This window comes from Prionailurus bengalensis, chromosome B1 (genome assembly GCF_016509475.1).
Source record: "Prionailurus bengalensis isolate Pbe53 chromosome B1, Fcat_Pben_1.1_paternal_pri, whole genome shotgun sequence".
NCBI lineage: Eukaryota > Metazoa > Chordata > Mammalia > Carnivora > Felidae > Prionailurus > Prionailurus bengalensis.
The window spans coordinates 79274442-79295930 of NC_057344.1; the positions used below are offsets into that span (position 1 = coordinate 79274442).

At 39.5% G+C, this 21489-nt stretch overlaps 1 protein-coding gene across 1 annotated transcript in view; it reads left to right on the forward strand.

Annotated features, from left to right (window-relative positions):
- NR3C2 (nuclear receptor subfamily 3 group C member 2) overlaps positions 1-21489 on the forward strand; it is a 354747-nt gene that overhangs the window by 150513 nt on the left and 182745 nt on the right. The window contains exon 3 of the mRNA XM_043567788.1: positions 19898-20037. Coding sequence (XP_043423723.1) covers positions 19898-20037 — 140 coding nt within the window. The remainder of the gene's footprint in view (positions 1-19897; positions 20038-21489) is intronic.

Below are 21489 nucleotides of genomic sequence, written 5' to 3' on the forward strand. Positions count from 1 at the left end.
CTTCCTGTTATTCACTTGAACTTCACAGCACAAATAAAAGAACACGCATAATTTTGATGTAGATTAATTTGTTAGAGATTTAGATACTTTATTATAATATTTAAAGTCATGTAGTACCTCATATGCCTGTGAGGATGACCCATAGCCATGAGGATTCCAAGGCATATTATTTTCTATACAGCGATGATTCATATCATTTTAATAGTCTTTAAATGTCTTCTTTGGGTACTTATTATCTTGCTTAATACCACAAAGTAACAGACTTGAATTTTTTAGAGCTGACATGTAAGCTTTTATTAGAAGATCGCATTTTGTAGGATTTCATGCTAATATTTACCCCAAAAAATTAGGTGATGCTGATCTTCAAGTTGCTACTATATATTTGATTCCCCTAGAATGTTTGATTTTTAACGTATAGCACAGAAGATCCCATTTATGAATATTTTGATTCCTTTCTTAAATTGAATCTTTGCTTCTAAAGATCAAGTGAAACAAATATTAAATGGTATTATCAAGTCACTGAACACACAGTAGGTTGAGTCTTAACCTTGCTTGAAACAATATGCAAACAAATGTAATCAGTTACTTTAACTAGAATATAAGCTGCCAATACTCTTGAAACCATTTATATAAAAGAGAAATTTATCACTGGGTTATGGTATTGGTGATTGGCATTATAACTTAGTGAATTGTTTCAGTAGTGTAAAAGAAAAATAGTAAAACGATTGCCTTCCCTTATGCCTCTGTAAGTGTTACCCCGAATTTCACTTGAACAAACAATAGGAAATTGCGGTACACTTTTGAATGATTGAAATTTATTTCTCAGGAACAGCCTATTACTAATTGTGGGAAAGGAAGGGTACCCATATTCATCTGTTTTCATCCAGCTCCACTTGATAAACACCTTACTGGAACCGTTACCAGACCGTGGTCCTTTATCTAGTTTTGGGTAAGGCTTGTTGAGACTCTACTTACCGTTAGGAAGAAGAAATCCCTGCCCCAATAATACTGTCATGACATTATTTGTTTAACTCTCACACAAAGTCTTTTAACTTTGTGCAACTGTGAGTAATAAGAGTAAATTCTCCCATCTTTGGCCTTTTCATTCCTATGTTCTGGGTCTACTTCAAGGTCTATAAAATGCATGCAAGACCCACTACATCAGACTTGTATTTTAAAAACACTCCAAAAACCAACTATTAAATATATCTAAATTAATCAGAACCTGCACTTACTAATTTGTATGCAGAATTCAAGTAGTTACTAGGGAATCATCAGGAAAGTAGCACCTCACGCCTATGTGCCCCTGCCCTGTGCACACACTCCTCACCTCCCAATCCAGGAAATATTCTTAGGTCAGACGTATTAAGGCTGCCATAACATGTTCACAGTGAGGATTCTAAAGCTGTGAGGTGAAAATATTCATTAGGTTCACTATATTCTGAAATATTTTAGAATGATTTTAATACTAGTTTTAAGGAAGAGATCAGAGTTTTGAGTTATACTCAAGTAGTATCACCACATTTCATAACACAGATTATCCTATTTTTATTACAATCACATTTTCTATTAATCATACTTAATGTGCTTATTTAAATAAGCCTATGGTGAAATAGGTTTCCCCATTTCAAGAATTGAATTAAAAATCTGTTCTGTGTTTGGTATCTGTTGACTCTTAGGAACTCCACATTTTCTTCCTGTTAGTTGTGTGACTTGCATATGGCGATATCAGTTATTTCCATTATATTTAGTTTTTATATGGGTTATAAAAATTAGGCTTTATCTACTTTATTAAAAAATACATTGCCTCACAAACTCCCTTTTTACTTCAATTTTGAAAATAAAGGGAAGCAAAAATTTTTGGCTTAATTTTAGACCTCAACAAATTATTTTCTTACCCTGCAAGTGTCCAGCAGAAAATTCCTTCTTCGGTCCTAACCAGTCCTTTCCCTACCTTTAATTGCTTACACTTACCATTTTCTAATGACCTTTCTATTTATCACGGCTCTAATTATTTCAACGAATAAATAGCCCTCTCTGCTCAGAAGGTAAACAGTGAACTTGGATACATCCCTCAGAATTATTTTGCCTTTATGACAAATTTATTTCTACCGTTATTTCCCTGTTTCCTTCTTGGAAATGCCTGCCATTTTTAGGCAACTTTTCTGACTAAGCTTGTATGTATCCACCTTTCTAGGAGTCTGATAAATTGCCGTTTGTCTCCTTGAACACCATCTGTTCTCAACAGAAGTTCCCTTAAAACACTTGCCATATTCAGAAAGTTGATGCTGCTTCTAGCTACCTCAGGTTTTTTTTTTTTTGAAAGGTTTATTTTTCTCCCTTTCCTTTCTCACCTGCATTAACTTTACTTTTTTCCCATGAACTGGCTTTCTATTACCTATTGAATGTGCTGGCCTGTTTTTTTCTGCAGGTGAAGTGGTCGGGGCTGAGCACACCCAAGGTCTAGGGTGGGGCTTCAGTGTCCCTGGGCAAGCTGGGGAGGCTCCCTGGGAGAGAAGAGCTTCCAGATTCATCTGTCTCCAACATTGGTCTCTATGTCTGCCCCCCAACTTGACCCAGCCCAGGCTGTCTTTTGCCTTGGAGCTTAATGGTGTGCTTCTGCCCAGATGGTCATAATTCTGTTACCTGGTTTCCAAGGGCTTGCTGACTTGGAACCTTTCCTTTATAACTTTGGGTATCTCTGCCTTTACTGGCTCAAGCTGGTTGCCCAACATTTTCCCAGTGTGCTTTCTCTGCCTCTCATTCTTCTCTTTTGGCTTCCTGACCGCTTCATGTCTCAGCCCTGTGTTCCTTCTCAGGTGTACACGTGGGCTCTTGTAAGTTGTCTCCTTTCTCTGTCTCTCAGTGTGTTGGGATCGCAGCACCTCTGGGTGCTTTTCTTTTCTGGGTCTTTAAAAATGATCAATTTATATAAGTCTTACTAAATTAAGGGATGAGGGTAAAGGCCAACATGCCATCTGATTCCTGAACATTATTTTACTGTATTAAAAAAAATTATATTGCTGACCATATTCTTCAAAGCATGGTGAAATTTGCCTAGATAGAAATACACGTATGTACACATACATGCTTTATGTTCCCTGTGTGTGGAAATATTTTATATTAATCTCTCTCTGCCACAGAGCGCATATAGCATATGCATATTTGCATTGTTTCAAACACTAGAAAGAGAATATTGGTATAGATTTCAAAATTTATATTGCAGGCAGGTGTTGATAGTACAGTTTCAATACAGGGCCTAGCAGGGTCCTTGAAATCAAGTCAGGACATCTAGCAGTTTTAGTTCTGTGACACTGAAATTAAACATAGGAGGTTTAGTGCATCTTATTTTAGGCATTTCCGTATATAAGGTAGAAAAAGGCCGGTCGCCCTCATATCTTTGGTGGTAGGTTATCAGGTTGGTATTAGTTGACTGTCCTTCTGTTTCTCATCTGGCAGCAGTATAATGCAGGAAGTCATTTTTGAAGCAGAGTAGATCTAAGTGACTTCTACACCACTTCTTGCCTTGTTCCATTACAACAGAAGGAATGCCCTTTCTCAACTTCTCCACCATCTTTCATCACTATTTATAGGTACACTGAAATCCTTCCCCCCCCCCCCACAAACTCCATTGGAACTACTTCTGACCACTAAACAATGTCCCATTTGCTTTGATATCTATGCACTTTGCCTTGTTTTAAAAACCTTTTTCATCTTTTCTCAGATCTTTTCCAAAAGGAAAAGCCTAACTTTTAAACCCTTTGAGAGAAACCTCCATAATTTCTTTTAAGAACATCAGGGCGATTTTGATGTTTAAGTTAACAATTGTCTTTAATAAGTACAGATTTTTTTTTTTGCAACCTTGGAAGATAATTAAATCTAGCATTAAAGCCAGTAGTAAAGAGGAGTACCTTTTCATTTGAGGGACTACCGTATTTCACTGAAAGCAAGGAAGACTGGCATGCTTATATAAATAAATGCCATGGGTATTTACACACAGCACACCGAGGACTCAGCCGTACGAGTGTGGGTCCAAATCCTGTTTATGACTCAGTACTCTTGGGAGTGTCTCCTTGAATCTCTGTGATTCACATCTCAGTTATAAGAAATAGAAGTCACAGTGAGTTAACTGAATCTAGAGCTGTTATTTTAGTTTTTCTTGATTTGAGGAAGGGGCTGTTTTAAGCAGACTTGATGTATTTTTTTAAGAGGAAAGTAATATAAAATTGTTTCAGAGGTTATTTTACATAGTAATATTTCCTCACTTTCCAGTAGGGATTTATCTGCACTGCTGGGCCCACCACCTCCATTCTGACACTAGAATATGGTGTCCAACCGTCAGGGACTTTAGTGTATTTTGTTTGCGGGTATGTATCAGAAGAGCGTCTGGCATGTGCTAGGTACTCAGCAATGGTATTGGGTAAATGCTAAGAGGGACAAACACTTGTTCATAGCACACAACTGTAGGCTCAGAGAGCTACTTGGAGGTGATTCTCCTTAGTCCTTAGTACCAGAATAGCACCAGAGGTAAGATGAGGAAGGAGGTTCAAGTGAGTAGCTGGAAGAACACTGAGCCCTGATTAGTTCTCCCTTCTTCCACTCTCAACTACTGGCAAGTATCTAAATGGCCCTTTTAATTTAAATTTAAATATTTAACGAATTTTAACGTCTGCTCTAATAAGGACCAAGTATACCCACACCTCTGATTATAGTGGTAGCCATTTTCTCAAAGTCAAAATATGCGGGAGAGTGGAGTTGGGGCAACAGAAGGTGGGGACAGGGATGAGAAGAGAAAGGTAGAGAAAGGAGGAAGAGTATTGGGGGGATTTTTTTTCTTGATTTGTCCTTAAGTGCAGGATAGGGTATAAGATATCTGGAAAAGATGGTAGCTAATGAAGTAAATTAATACAGCATTTGTATGTACCCTTGTGTTGACTGCATGGAACAGTGCTAATTCAGTGGCTGTGTGTTATCACTCATGTGGCCATAGAATCTTAGCTAACCAATGAACAACCTTCCTGCACCCTTAGGTTTCAAATATTTGTAGACAGAGGAAATAGCCCCAAACTTCAAACCCTAAGAAAAACAAAGACCTAAAGAAAGTACTCAGGATTCTGCCATTGTTCTGTTCATGCCGAGTCAGGAAATGAGTGTACACTTTGGCTTATTAAAGTTATTTTTTTTTAACATCGCATTTTCACTTAAAAGTAAAAGTAATAAAATTGATGAGAAAAAAATGAAGAAAAGCATATTGCAAGAAATTTGTAAGTCTTAGCCAAAACTGATGGAGAATGTGGTAATAGAAGGGAACTTAGCAGTGTGGGGTGGGAATAAACAATATCTAACTTCACCTCAGTACTTCCGTGTGTTACCTTGAAGGCCCAAGTCCACCATACTTAGCTGTTGCCCACATGATAGTAAATGATCATTTTATTGAGTTGGAACTGCTGTCCAATGGCAGACCCTGGTTTTATCATTAAAGCCAGAGGCCAGAACGGTGTTACATGGAACTATAACAAATTTCCAATTTTTCAGGTCAAAAACCGTTGAAAAAAACTATTTCATATGGCTTAATCTTACAAATAATGCTTGAGTGGGAGAATTTTAAAAGAGAGTTCTATGGGGACCTTAAAGGTGAACACAGGCAACTATTGATAGAACAGCATTGATACATCAACCCCGAAGGGCATAGGAATAAGGTAGAAGAGGTGTCTCTGAATTACCCTGCAGACTCCGCCATCTAATCCTGCTGACCTAGTGCCTATAGTTGCTCCCACTTAAAGCCTCTGCTATTTTCTTCCCAGGAAATTCTTAATGAAAAATACTTTGAAGAGCAGCAAATCATGACACTGCAGGAGATTTTTGCTTGTGTTTGTATGTGTTTCCTCTTCAATGTGTGTGTTAGTGCACACCTTATTTTCAGAGCTTACCAGTGAGGCTGCTCTGTCCCCTGAGTAGCATTTTGCAGTGTTGACCAAATCATTCTCTTTGGTGATGACTGCCACCAGGATCCAGGTACCAGTCATGCTGCCCTTCAGCACAGTAAGGACAGGGTTGCTTTGTGTGTGTGTGGTTATAGTGTCTGCTTCCATAAAGAAAACCCTGGAGGACTAGAAAAAATTTATTCATGTTTTGGAAAGGGACATATTTTTTTACCTGTTACAAGCTAATGTGTGATTAGGAAAGATTTTTTTTTTTCTGATTCCTTACACTTTTACTGAAAGACCATCTCAGAGTATTAAGCTGACCTGAAAGCATTAATGTTATTTAAAAATAATGGAGGGATGCCTGGGTGGCTCAGTTGGTTTAAGCGTCTGACTTTGGCTCAGGTCATGAACTCACAGTCTGTGAGTTCGAGCCCCGCATTGGGCTGTGTGCTGACAGCTTAGAGCCTGGAGCCTCTTTCAGATTCTGTGTCTCCCTCTCTCTCTGCCATCCCTTACTTGCACTCTGTCTCTCTTGCTCTCAAAAATAAATAAAACATAAAAAAAGTATTTAAAAATAATGGAATTAACCCTAAGAAAATATGGTTATTACTTGGGCATTTTTTTCTCAACCTCTAGTTTTCAAGTGACACCTCATTGATTATTGAAAAACTGAAATGTCAAAGAATGAATTTAGCTAATCCCATTAATTAGAACCACTCTTCAGGAATTTTAACGTCACATGAAGATGCTAATTTTAATATTTTTAAGGGTGGTATCTCTGCTCAAAGTCAGATATTGAGTAGGTTTAAAGTAAATATGGCAAGATGTCATGTCAGTGAAAGTACTATGACATTGTCATTAATTTGTAGATTTGGGAATGAGCTTCTCTGAACCTATGACATGTATACTGATGAAATAATGAAGGATAGCCCTTTATCCTATATGAAAAAAACTTAGTATAAGACAGGTAGGAGGATGTGAGTTCATACAAAAAGGCCCTGTAATATTGTGTACGAATCTTGCATAGTAACAGTGATAGTGGAATTGAGTTGGTGAATCAGAGGGCAATACCAGCGGCAAGGAAAATGATTATTTCTAGACTGTAAGAAAAACCACTCTGGGAAAAAGCTGTTCGGAGCTTTGATAAATTATATTTCTAGAAAGAAGCTGTATTCTACTGCACAGAAAGTCCGTGGTGAAGCATGTTTTACATCAACTTTTTGAAAATGTGGTAAACAGAACACACTTTGATCAGTAATTTCTAAATAACTCGGGTTCAAGGTCCATACCTAGGTTCAGTACCCATTAGTGCTCAGTGTCTCATGCCATCTGTATCAGCATCTAAGTCTGCATCTTAACATAAGGGTAGTTAACATTCAGGGGGGAAAGGTAAGTCATATGTACTATATGTTTCATATATATGAATATATATATGTTTCATATATATGAATATATATACTATATATATAGTATATATACTATATATATACTACATATACATATACATATAGTATATATACTATATATATACTACATATATAGTACTATATATGTACTATATATAGTATGTTTCAAAAGCAAAATTACTGTAATTAAAAACACTCAAGCAAGCATTTTGTAGTAATCTTCTTAAAACCCACTTTATATGCTCAAACAAGCATTTAGAAGTAATCTCCTTAAAACACACTTTATAAAGTACTGACCCGCAGATGATGTGATAAGTTCTGGAAAGATTCCTTTCCAGAGAATTCTGGATAACTAACTTATGATGTATATAAATACACTCACATATGCCAGGGATCACAGAGGCAAAATAAAATGTGGAGGCATCTTTTTTAGCACATATATTTGGTCATTGTCTTAGCAACCACTGATTGACATAGAAATACATGCTCAATAAAGGTTTCTGGAGATAATTTGACATTAAATCTTTTTAGAGACTCTACATATACTCAAGGATAGTATACTACCAGGTATAGTTTTATGACAAGGGCTACTTCTCTGAATACAGAAACTCCTTAATAGAAAGATGTGGAATGCTTTTCACTTCAGTATGGCTTATATGTGCATCTTGTTTTTATAAGTTTATTTATTTTGAGAGAGAGCATGAAGCAAGAAAGGGGGATGGAGGGAGGGAGAGAGAGAATCCCAAACAGGCTCCGTGCTGACAGCACCGAGCTGTCTGATTTTTTTATTGACCCTCCACTCAGAAGCTAGGCCACCTCCAACCTCCAGCCTCCACTCAGTTCTCCATTTGGAGGAGTCCTCCCCATTTCAGAGTTATTAAGAGACACTCCCTGCCCATCCCCATCCTTCCTACCACATACACCCAAGGTTGTTAGCTTTGGATCCTTGGGGTCGAGCCCCAAGGAGGGTGTACTAAGGGGTCTGTAGGTTTGTGATTAAAATAATAAATGCTAGGCGTGTTTGGTGTGCTTTTAACTTTGAAAAAAAAAAAAAAAGATCGTGATGCAGGGCACGATCTCATGAACCGTGAGATCATGACCTGAGCTGAAACCAGGAGTCAAAAGCTTAACCAACTGAGCCACCCAGGTGCCCCTACATGCATCTTGTATATGCATAAAAATGACCATCACTAAGGTCAGTGGTGTTAACCATGACAGCATCCGAGTGGTCAACCTTAAGTCTTGCTCTCTTGGTGGCATTTGACACGGTTGACCTCCCATTGAATCTGCCCTCCCTTTGATTCTAAGACTGCATTATCTTGTCTTCCTACTTCTTTGTGTACCCCCTGCCCTCCTGCCTCAGGTTATTAGTGAGTTCGTCTTTTCCTGCCTAACCAAAAACGTTCATTTTCTATAGATTTCCATTTGAGACTTTCTTTCCTCCTCATTTCAACTTGTCCCTGGGTGAATTCATTCATTGTTCCGTAAATAAAATCTAGAGTCCTTGCTCTCCCAAGAATAACCTATCTTTTAAGTTATGTTGCACCCTTGAATGTGTTTTTTGTGCTTATACTATCTAGCAGTGGTCCTTACTTTTCTTCCAGTTTATTGCATCTTCTTGTTTTCATTGTCTGTATTGTACACATTAAAAACTGTAAACTGGTCACTTTTATTACGACCTTTAACGTAGATTTTTATACCCACCTCCATTTTCCATGCCACATTTTCAGTTGTCTACCAGATGTTTCAACTCCTTGTCCTACAATCATCTCTAACTACTTAATCTAGTATTAGAGACCCTCCATGGTTTGGGTTATTTTTCACACTTGTCTCTAGAATGCATTCCTGGTGTTTGGACCCTGGAGCATTTTGCCATTGTCTGGACTTTTTTTTGTCGTCGTCGTCTTCTTCTTCTTCTTCTTCTTCTTCTTCTTCTTCTTCTTCTTCTTCTTCTTCTTTTTTGGTGCAGCTCACTTTTGAATTTTGATTTATTTTTAAACCATGGATGATTCTTACCGTGTAATGACTTTAATATTTACCAATCTCCAGGTCTTATCTACCCTGCTCAATTTTAAACTTTGAGAGTAGAAGCCATTTGTTATCTTTGTATTCTCAAAAGGACTGTCACATAACTTGTATTTAGTAAAAGTCATTTGATTAAAATGATTCATTAATAATACAAAGGCCTATAATTATATTTGACTGTTTTCTTTGTTTTGTCAGAAAATACGTTTTAATCTTGATTAAAATATTTTTGCTTATTTTCCAAAAAATAGGTGTTGCATATTTTGATCAAATGCTAATTTGTCTAGCTAGTTAAGGAGAAAAAGTTACTCAAATGCCCTCCTAACATAGATCCTTATTTTTAAAATGAAATTTGGGTCACCTGGCTAGCTCAGTCAGAAGAGCATGAGACTCTTGATCTCAGGGTTGTGAGTTTGAGTCCCACATTGGGTGTAGAAATTACTTAAAATATATATATTTTTTAATGGAATTCTACATATCGTAGTGTGGGCCTCAGTTTGTTTTGATCCAAAATATTTTTTTTTCTTTGAGATCTGTGTCAAGATACTTTTTTGCTGTGCTAAAGCTATGCTTTCTTGATTATGATTTTAAGTCTTTTACTGGCAAATTTCTTTCACTTAAATGAAATTTAGAGTGTAGAAAATGCATACCTCTTTAAACAGAGCCACTCTAATATTATTAATGGTATAAACTATTATGAAAACAAATAAAAAAGTAAAGTGGAAAATACTAATCAGCCATGGCTGTGTTTTAAATTTTAATTTCCTAATCCAGGTATATCCTTGAATTTTCTGTATATAATTTTGTTCATAATTTTTCATACAACTGAAGTTGTAAGAGGGTATACCAATTTTTAATTTTTATCTATGGTGCATTATGAATTGTGGCTTAAGAGGATAAACTCTATTTAGTGATGAATTATCCCCCCAAAACACTAATGATTTATTTATCAACAAAGATAAGACCATAAAGGAAAATATACCACAAGTCTCACTCCCAAATATTCCCCCTAAATAATAGGAAAACTAGGATGAGATAGCACAGGTTAAACATTGTGATTCAAAATATATGCTTATTGGCGCACCTGGGTGGCTCAGTAGGTTGAACATCCCACTCTTGATTTTGGCTCAGGTCATGATCCCAGAGTCGTGGGATTAAGCTCCATATTGGGCTCCATTCCAAGTGTGGAGCCTTCTTAAGATTCTCTCTCTCTCTCTCTCTCTCTCTCTCCTCCTCCTCCTCCTCCTCCTCCTCCTCCTCCTCCTCCTCCTCCTCCTCCTCTTGCCCTCTCACGCTTTCTCAACAACAAAATATATTGTTGAGAACAATACAAAATATGTATTATATTTTTTTATCAAAACAAAAGGAAATAGTCTACAAAAAGGGTTTTTCTTTTTGTTTTTTGCTTATTTTATGTGTTGGTGAAAATAGGATTTTAGTAAACAAGTTGGTAAGGGTTAATTTATACTCTTGAAATTTTTTTGAGTGTTTTCCAGATTCTTATGTTTCTTAGATTTAGTGTTCTTTATATAAAAGAATATATATTTGAATCTCAGTGATTGTTTATCCTAATGATCTAATGTGGCTGTTTCCAAGTTGCACATTGCAGACATGAGAAATACTTAAATCCATATTCACACAAAACACTACTAACTGCAGTAAGTAACACAACATAGCTATTGTAATACCACTATTTTATAGTATATTTGAAAAAAAATTTTTAGTGTTTATTTTTTTTAATTTTTTTTTTCAACGTTTATTTATTTTTGGGACAGAGAGAGACAGAGCATGAACGGGGGAGGGGCAGAGAGAGAGGGACACACAGAATCGGAAACAGGCTCCAGGCTCTGAGCCATCAGCCCAGAGCCCGACGCGGGGCTTGAACTCATGGACAGCGAGATCGTGACCTGGCTGAAGTCGGACGCTTAACCGACTGCGCCACCCAGGCGCCCCAGTGTTTATTTTTGAGAGAGAGAGAGAGAGAGAGAGAGAGAAACACACAGTGTGAGCTGGGGAGGGCCAGAGAGGGAGGGAGATAGAGAATCAAAAGCAGGCTCCAGGCTCTGAGCTGTCCAGCACAGAGCCCAATGCCAGGCTTGAACTCACAAACCACGAGATCATGACCTGAGCCAAAGTTGAATGCTTAACCGACTGAGCCACCCAGGCACCCCTATAGTATAATTTTTAAAAACCTTTCTTTTGCTGCTTACCAATGTTATGCCTGCTTATAGAAATTAAAAGCAATACAGAAAAATATAATATAGAAAAGTGAAATTACCTGTAGATTCACTACTGTGGCAGTTACTGTTAAGAATTACAGATCCAACAGTAATACTGATTAATAATCACCAGAATTTTAATAACACTGAAGGTACGTCCGTGTTCTTAGTGTACTTACATATATGGAGTAATATAAGGTAGGAGCTTTGTTATTACTACTTTAAGGATGAGGAAACTGGCCCAGAAATGTTAAGGAAAACTGGTGTGGATCACTCCCTGTCTTTCCTATGAGTAGACTATCTTTTAATTTAGTCGTTACTATATTATATACAAAAGTAGACTATAACGTACCACTACTGTCCTACTGTGAGATCCAAAACAGACCCTACCTTGCCAACCTGCTCTTTATCCCAATCTTATATATTTACAGCACTGCTGTCCAATTATGCTACAAATCCTGTCACTGCTATCTATGTAAAAACAAAAAGTCACTTCTCACAGTCTTTACTAATTAAAGCTTAATCTGTAGAAGCCATTGTCCTCTCCTAGCTGGATAATTACAGGAGTCTCCTTTGCTGTTCTCCCTGATCCCAACACCACCCCATCCTCTGGTCCATTCTCTATACAACAGTCACAATAAGATGTTTAAGTGTCAAACAGATCATGTTACCCTCTTGCTGAAAACATGTCAATATTCACGTTATGTTGATGGCACTTAGAATAGTATCCTGACTCTTTACTATAGCCTTCCAGGCCTGTGTGGTCCATTTCCACCCTCTTTTTGGGCATCACATCCTATCGCCCATCTTCCCTTCTTCCTTGTTGCCTGAATTTGAGCCACAGTGCCCTCCTTTCTGTCTCTGGAAGGTGTCACGTTTATTCCTGTCTCAGGGACTTTGCACTTGTCTCTTTGTTTGGCATCTTCACAAAGCTAACTACTTTGTCATTTCAGTCTCCCCAAAGATGTCTTCTCAGGCTACCTTTCTAAAGAACCCTATGCTCCACCACCCCATCCAATCTCAGTCTGTTACTTTCTTTCTAGCACTTATCACTTTCTAAAATTATTTGCTTACTTCTGTGTTACTACCTCTCTTATTACAGTAGAAACTCCACAAGAATAGGAACTTTCTCTTACTCATCACAGTGGTGCCTATAGTAGGCCTTCAGTGAATCGCCTTATTAATGAATAATTTAAACGCACCAGCATGTTCAGATACAAGGATGCTTACTGAAGTATTGTTTGCATATTCCTCAAAATTCTCACCCTGCTCTAGATAGCTGACTGAATACTGGAATTGATTACACATGGAAAAAATGTTTTTAGTAGCTGCAGGTGATGGTAGAAGCATACAGCTGATTAAGTGGCAGTACAAAAGATAGGTTTGTCAATTCATACTGAGTTTAAGAAATGAGACAGGGGGCGCCTGGGTGGCACAGTCGGTTAAGCGTCCGACTTCAGCCAGGTCACGATCTCGCGGTCCGGGAGTTCGAGCCCCGCGTCGGGCTCTGGGCTGATGGCTCAGAGCCTGGAGCCTGCTTCTGATTCTGTGTCTCCCTCTCTCTCTGCCCCTCCCCTTTTCATGCTCTGTCTCTCTGTCTCAAAAATAAATAAACTTAAGGGGCGCCTGGGTGGCACAGTCAGTTAAGCGTCCGACTTCAGCCAGGTCACGATCTCGCAGTCCGGGAGTTCGAGCCCCGTGTCAGGCTCTGGGCTGATGGCTCAGAGCCTGGAGCCTGTTTCCGACTCTGTGTCTCCCTCTCTCTCTGCCCCTCCCGCGTTCATGCTCTGTCTCTCTCTGTCCCAAAAATAAATAAACGTTGAAAAAATGAAAAATAAAAAAAAAAAAAGAAATGAGACAGTATTTTCATACGAAGAGTTTCCTATCACTGAATAGTGGATCAGTCACCACTGTATTGTTATATAATTGTTATAAAGACAGTGAAGGGTAGTTTTACATGTGGTAGTTCCTGGAACAATGTGGTCCATTACAGTTTCTCAGTGAGCTGGTTTCCTAGTCTTGTTTTGATCAGTAAAAATCATTTTTTCTCCTATGGCTTCTTCCTAAACATCGAACCATTTCAGGGAAAAAGATAGCTCAGTTGTTTTTGATGATTGGCTAATTTATCCCCTCCCCAATGTCACCAAAATTAATGTGCACCTTGAACCTTTGGTTAATCTCTTCAGGCTCTTCACTGGGTCATTAGAATTACTATATTTGGCACAAAAAAATAGCTGCATCTCACTTGTGTTTCCCTAAAAGAGACACTGTCTTTACAAATGGAAATATAATTTTCACAGATTTCTGCTTTTATAATATTTTAACATTTGTATGGAATCCTATGAACTGCCTTTGTTGATTATAAACTTCTTTATGTGAACATTGTTTCTTTGATTACCAAGACCAAAAATGATCATTTTGGGTAGTTTTTTACATCAATATTAAAATGTTCTTTAGGGGGTAAAGTACCATTCTAATGTGTACATTTATAAAGAAATTTTAACCAAAATCAGCATAGATACAATCGTGAAGATGTAACAAAGTTTTAAATGCTGTATGAATAGCTGTTCTAGAAAGAATAAGTTTTTACATACATATGCTTTTATCCTTGATCTAGATCAGAAAGTGGTTATTTGTGGTGTGTAATACATTGTCTTTAATTTGAGCTTGAAATTCGATTTGTATAAAACTTGATCAGGACAGGCCGTCCCATTTATCTTTTGTATCCATCTTTAACTTAAAAGGATTTCTTAAAAATAATCTTCGAGATTTTCTGTTTAACCTTTTCGTGATGAGAATTATCATCTAAAGAGAGGTGGTTTTGCTGTGGTTTCTCGCTCGGAAATGACTGAGCTAGAACTGGAGCTGAGGCCCCCGGCTCGAGCCTCTGTCCCCGCCTTTGCCCCTGCATATTTGGCCCTACAGTGTGGGCCTCACATTCTGTGTAGGTGCTTAGTAAATAGATTATACTGTAAAGATGAATTTTGATCTACAGAATCACTGAGTAAACTTTGTATTTTCATAACACTCTGTGTCTAAGAAGTGAGTTCAAGGTCTGCCCCCCTGTCCTTCTCTCCCTGTTTCTCTCCTTCCCTACCCACCCCCCTTCTAAAATGTACCGATATGTTGCTTAAAACTAGATATGTAACTTCCCAACACGTGCCGTAGTTCAGTTTTAAAGATAACCACACGATAAGGTGTCAGTAGAGACTGGCATTTCCCTGACCCATCCACGCTCTGTGGCTTGTCTTCTGTGTTAATAATGCATATGTTTGTGAGACAGCTGGCTGAGCTTTTGAGAGAAGTCTGTGTCCCTGGATGTTTTTTTTCCCCCTGTGCAAAGCTAAATGAACCGCATGGGAATTGAACCTATAACCTTGGCCTCATTAATTTACCTTCTGTACAATCGCCTTTTGGAAATTTATGTTCTACTGTAATGAGATTAAGAGTGCGATTTCATTCATTCAGTAAATAGTAGCAACCATCCACTAATGGCAGCAGGGTGCGCAGAGATGCACAGGACAAGATTTTTGCCCTCCAGGGATTAGGATAAGTGCACAGGTCACTAATGTGAGGCCCAAAGTGGTGTCTGCTGAAAGGGGGAGGGGAGGGTAGCGCAGTGCTGGGGTGAATCGGGGGAGGGAGAGCGGTGCTTGCTGCTGGGAGAACACCAGGGCTCCTAAAGGATGGATGTGCTACAGGGAGTGTGAACAGGGGTGAGGAAGCAGGGTTGTGTCAGTGCCAGTGTCCGCACCGACAGGGATGTCAGCGTCATGCAGCCCGCACGAGGCTGGGCATGTGAGAGGACCTGCAGGGGACGGTTGAGAGGGGGGAAGACTGAGCTGTCCTACTGAGGTCATCATTCATGGTGGTGTTGGTGGGACGATGGAAGTAATGCAGTCAAGGTCTTAAATAGGAAAAGTCATTTGTCAGCCAGTGTGGAAGGAATTGGGAGGAGAGGCTGGTGACAGGGAGGATGCCTGAGAAAGTGACAGGGACCTGAATCCCTGTTCACAGTAGCCGGTGAGGCCGAACGGCAGACCTGGTAACTGTTAGATTTGCCAGTTAGGAAGGAGTCCAGGGTTTGAACCTGGGAGGTTCACAGATGGCAGTACCCTTCCAGAAGTGCATGGAACACAGAGGCAGAGATGTTCTATAAAGGAAATGAAAACAGGCCGTTGGACATGGGGGGAGTGGTTGGAGCCGGATGGGAAGATTTGGGAAGTCATTCACCAAGAGAGCTGTTTGAGCCGGGAGAGTGAATGAGATCATTAAGGGACAAAGTACAGAAATAAGGAAAAGGATGGCCAAGGGTCGAGCTCCGAAGAAAAGCTACATTGATGATCTAGAAAATGAGAAGGAGCCTGAAAAATAGAGGAGGCGTGTTAGGGAGAACAGGCTCAGTACAGTGTTACAGAAACCCAGGAGGCAGAGGGCTGCTGAGAGGCGTGTACAGGCAGATTTGCTCTAATGTCATTGAAAGATGGCAGTGAACAAGAAGGGAAAAGGGTTCGTGTTTGCTTTAGTTTTATAATGAAAAAGAAATGTTTTAATTTGAATTTCACAGTGCATCCTTTTTATGCTAGACTTTCTCTTCAACTTTTCTTAATTTGGTTCTACTACATACATCTCACTCTCAAGATAGTTAAAAACAAATCTCATTCCTTCATATAAGGACTGTGGGAGGACTTCAGAATTGACGATGGGATGGGTTTTATGGTGTCTGTTGCAACAATGCCAGTTATTCAAAATCAGTCATTTATTCAAGTGCTGACTGGGGTCCTGGTCTGCCCCAGGTACTAAATGGTCCAGGAACTGGGCACACGATCGTAAATAGCAGAAGAAAATCCTGGCTCCTATTGAGTTTACTTTCTTGTGTGTCTGAGGAAGACAATAAACAGAGTACAGAGGTAAAGAGGACAACATATTAGATGGTAATGTGTTGTTCCGAGAGGAAAAATAAAGCAGAAAGGGGATAGAGGGTCCTAAGGAAGGAGGCATTTTCAGCAGTGTAGTCAGAGAGGCCAGACTGAGAAGGTGACATTTGGATGAAGCCTTGAAGGAGGTGGGCGGGACTCTGTAGATATCTAGGTGAGAGGGGAGAGCAAGTGCAAAGGTTCTGAGGTGGGAGCACACCTGGTGGTTTTGGGGGCCACTGAGGAGGCCAGTGTTGCTGAGTGGTATAGGCAAGCAAGAGAGGTTGGAGAAGTCTGGGAGGCCAGATTTGGCCCTGCGGTAACATGGATAACTGACTTTTCTTTTGAGTGTGAGGGAAAGCCCCTGGATGGTTTTGAGCAAAGGAGTGAATAAAGATGATTCTGGCTGCAGAGGAAGGAAGGGGCGGCAAGGAAAAACAGGAAGATCAATCACCTAGGAGGCTTTTGCAAATCCCTGGGAAGAGGTGTTGACAGCTGAAGCTAGTGGTACGAGAGGAGGTGTGTGAAGTGAGTAGAATCTGGATGTATTCTGAAGGCAGAGTAAATAGAATTTAGCAGATTGGATGTGTGGAGGGAGAGAGTAAAGAGTCAGAGATGAGTCCAAGTTGCTGTTTAAGTTTGCCAGGGCCATGGTAACAAAGTACCACAAACCGGGTGGCTTAAACAACAAAGATGTATTGTCTCACGGTCCTGAAGATCCGAAGTCCAAGGTTAACGTGCGAGCAGGATTGCTTCCTTCTGAAGGCTGTCAGGGAGAATCTGTTTCTTACCAGTCTCCAGCTTCTGGTGGTTTTCTGGCAATCTTTGATGTTAACTGGCTCGTGAAAGTGTCACTGCCTTTACCTTCACATGGCATTCTCTGTGTGTGTCTGTGTCCTGATTTCCGCTTTTTAACAAGGATGTGGGTCATGTTGGAACAGGGGCCCACCCTACTCCAGAATGCTCTCATCTTAACTAAGGTATCTGCTATGACTCTATTCCCAAAAGAGATCACACTTGGAGGTTCTAGGGACTAGGACTTCAACGTGGGAATTTTGGAGAAGACACAGCTCAGCCCGTAACAGTTGCCATTAACCGAGATGACAAAGTCTGTCTGTAGGAGGAGCAGGTTTGGGGCAGGGAGAAGATCAGCGAAGTTATGGACATGTTAAGTTTGAGGCATACCTCAGACACTCAAGTGGGCATGTCAGGCAGGTGGATAAATGAGTCAGAAATTTCAGGAGGTGTCTGAGCTGGAGATAAATATTTGGAAGCCCTGGGCATATCCATGATGTTAAAGCTAAGAAACTAGACAAGATCACAGAGAGGATGGGTTTGACAAGAGGAGGAGGGTTATAAAAAGTGAAGTTAAGAGATTATTAAGTTTGGAGACCAAGACCAAGGCTCCCATAAATGTGAAACACAAGTCCTACCTACGCTTGTAGTTGTGAAAAAGCAGCCACAGTTAACGACGATTGTAAGTTGCATTCTAATTGTTTATGAACTTGCGATATTTCCCTGTGAGGCGTAAGAGCGGTAAGAGGGTCGGACAGAGCATGGGTTGAGTTTTTCTGACATGCTGAAGAAGTTACTGGTTCTGAAATGGAATGTTTTGAATGCCATAAAGAAGTCAAAGGGCACTAATAAAAATAATAAAGAGCACTTTTCTCGGAAGGAGAAACAACTTTGGAGAACATTGTTGCAGTCCTTGATTTAAGAAGTCATTTTCTAAAAAGTCAGTCATGCTGCAGTGCTCCAGCAGCTGAATACTTTGTTCCTTCTGTTTTTCGTGAGAGCATAGTGAAAACGTCTTTAAAAAAAAAAAAAAATTACCAGGACAGAATTAATCACGTTTTAGCTAATTTGGAAAACAGAGAAAGCATCACCGTGACATAACCATTCTAGTCTTCTAATGTGTTTTCTTTGAGTCTTTTCCACATGTTCCTGCTGTTTCACATGGAGACTGATGTCATCGTGACAGCAAGGCGATGGTGGTGACATACAACAGTTCTATTCAGAGTCTTCTGAACACATCCATCTGGCATTTCCCTGAGCCGTTGCACCTCTGCTTCCCCCGCACCTTTTCTTTGTCCGGCTCTCATCCTGTTGTGCTTCCAGATTCAGTTCAGTGGTCACCTTTGGGGAAGTGCTTCCCTACTGGCAGAGTCCCACCCTTCCCAGTATGTGCCGCCATACTACCCCGCACCATAGCACTTACCGTAATTGTTCAGGTCCCCACTCACTCACTGGAGGACAGAGACTGGGTTTGGGTATTTATTTCCTCAGTACCTTGCACAGGGCCTGTGGGTACATATTCAACAAATACATGTGGACTACAAATGAATAATGTCACCTTCTTTGCCTGTTCAGAATACGTCTGTCACTGAACTACGATGCCTTATTAGAATGTAAAATATTCTTATTTAAATTAGCACAGTAATATAGAATGTATCACAGTATATATGAGAAGATTCCCCTTTAAAAGTATTCATAGAGGGGCACCTGGGTGGCTCAGTCAGTTAAATGTCCGTCCGACTTCAACTCAGGTGATGATCTCACGGTTCGTGAGTTTGAGCCCGCGTAGGGCTGACAGCTCAGAGCCTGGAGCCTGCTTTGGATTCTGCGTCTCCCTGTCTCTCTGTCCCTCCCCTCTTCGCACTCTGTCTCTCTTTCAAAAATAAATAAGCAATAAAAATTTTTTTAAGTATTCATACAGATTTTTGTTTAAAGGGCTAAATTTTTCCCTAAAAACTGATGCCCTTCATTTTCTTACCAGAAAGATACCTGAGATATTCACCACATGTGGCTTTTGTTTTTTGAGTATTGACTGTGTCCTTTTAGTAAGCAAAATGAAGTGATTTGAACATACCTATATAAGGTAACACGGAAAAATGCAGAAGCTTGGAGGGGTAGAATTGCTGGCAGTCAAGGAAAGAATTTTTACATTTTGATTAGTGGATTGTTTTGGAAATGGGAGAGTTTTTTATCTGGCATAATTGAGATATATAATGTGAGTCTGGGTGAAGAGAGTAAAGAAGTATTGTAATAGCTCTTTGATGCCAAAAATACTTCCATAATGACCCAGCTCAAGATTCTCCTCCTCCCTGCCCACCTAGAATGCAAATAATTTTTTTGGTCAACTTTCTCAAAAATAGCGGGGCCGGGGGGAGTATTTATGTGATTATTGTTTCTTGGCATTGAGAAAAGGCTTTGCTGCATAGAATTCTGGATAGCATTACTCCACTGATAGGGTTTTACCTTCATTTTCTAGGTCACATCTGTGACCAGTAAATACTGAATTCATTTATGAAACTGCGAGTATTGACAAAGTTTGAGCTAAGCTGTACAGCATATCAAATTTGCTATTGTAGCGTATTTATTTAAATCTTGATTTCTTTCCCCAGCTCTACTTTACGAAGTGTTTCTACTGGATCTTCAAGACCTTCCAAAATATGTTTGGTGTGTGGGGATGAGGCTTCAGGATGTCATTATGGGGTAGTAACCTGTGGCAGCTGCAAAGTATTCTTCAAAAGAGCAGTGGAAGGTAAATGTTCATGTGGGTGTTCCTTTTACACGTTTTCTTTCCTGCTGCATAGTTTGCGTGCATAGTTAACTCTAAGTCACTACTGAGAAATAGATACAAAATACTTCTGAGGCAGTCTGTCAGTGATAAATAGTAGTAATGTCTTCTCTAAAAACCACCTGGAGATTTTCCACTGAGTGCTGTTGAATGGGCAGAATTTGAAATTGGGAATTGAGATCTGTCAGAAAGAACTTTTTTGTTTTTATTGGTCTTTGTTTTTCAGTGAGACTTAGAAAAATAATTCTCCGTAAACTTAATTTGCATGATGTGCAAGAGCATTTTTACTAGGCACACATAGAATGTGTCACGTCTTTTCTGTGTTTCTGTATAAATATATGTGTTTGTGGCAAATTGAAATTTTAATATCAGGATCGTGTCTGTGAGTTAAGTTGTGTTCCATACAGAATAATTGCATTGAACAGCTGCTTCAGATTCCAGGTCCCTGCTTCAGTCCTACCGTTGTTCTAACTGAAGGTTTCCAAACCAGTACACTAAATTAAACATTTGACTGAGATTCTCTAGGTATATTTAGGCTAGCTTTGCTTCTGTGCAAGTAATTGTACTTCCTGAAGAGAGGTAGTCTTTTAGATAGTATTCTCCTTCCTCCGTCCTCACTTGTAAGCCATTAATTACCATCAGACTTAGATGGTTTTAGTAATATTGACTATATGATTGGCTAAAGTGTAGAAGTTTTGCTTTTAGTAGCAGCATTATTGCATCATTGATGCTTATTTTACCGAGGACCCCAACACTAAGACTCCTGTAGGTTTATTTCTCGGGCAGTTTTCTGGGGGATGAACTACTGCTTCAGAGACTTAAAGCACTTGAATGTTTCATCTTTGTTTTGCTGGTGACCACAGGAAGCTGGTGTCCTCAGTTCCGGTTGGAAAAGCTGACCAACTCATTATTTCTGTGCTTCTAGGATTGGTTTCATGTTTTTTAATTAATACTACATGATTTTACATTATTTACACTATTAATTATTTAATAGTCCCGAAACTCAGCATTGAATTGGTAATAGGAGTTCTGTATTTCTTTCTCAGAATATGGGTTCTTGGTTACAGGTGACAGAAAATCAACACAAACAGGCTTAAGCAGCAGTGGAAATTCATTGGCTCACATAACCGTAAAGCCCTGGCATAGGCTTGGCTTCAAACAAGCCATGGTTGTAAACCAGGTGGTTAGAACTCCATTGCATTCTCTCCAGTGCTTGACTTTGCTCTGGCTCTGTTCTCATCCAGGTTCTCTCATGGTGATGAGATAGCCACCAGGACCTCATTAAAAAGAAGTTCTCTGTTCCCAGCAGTTCTTAGAAAAGCTCCCAGTTAAATCTCCTCTAAGACTGCACTTGGCTCCCATGTTCCCCTCCAAACCAATTATAGTGACCTGGGAATGCAGTGATCTGACAGGCTA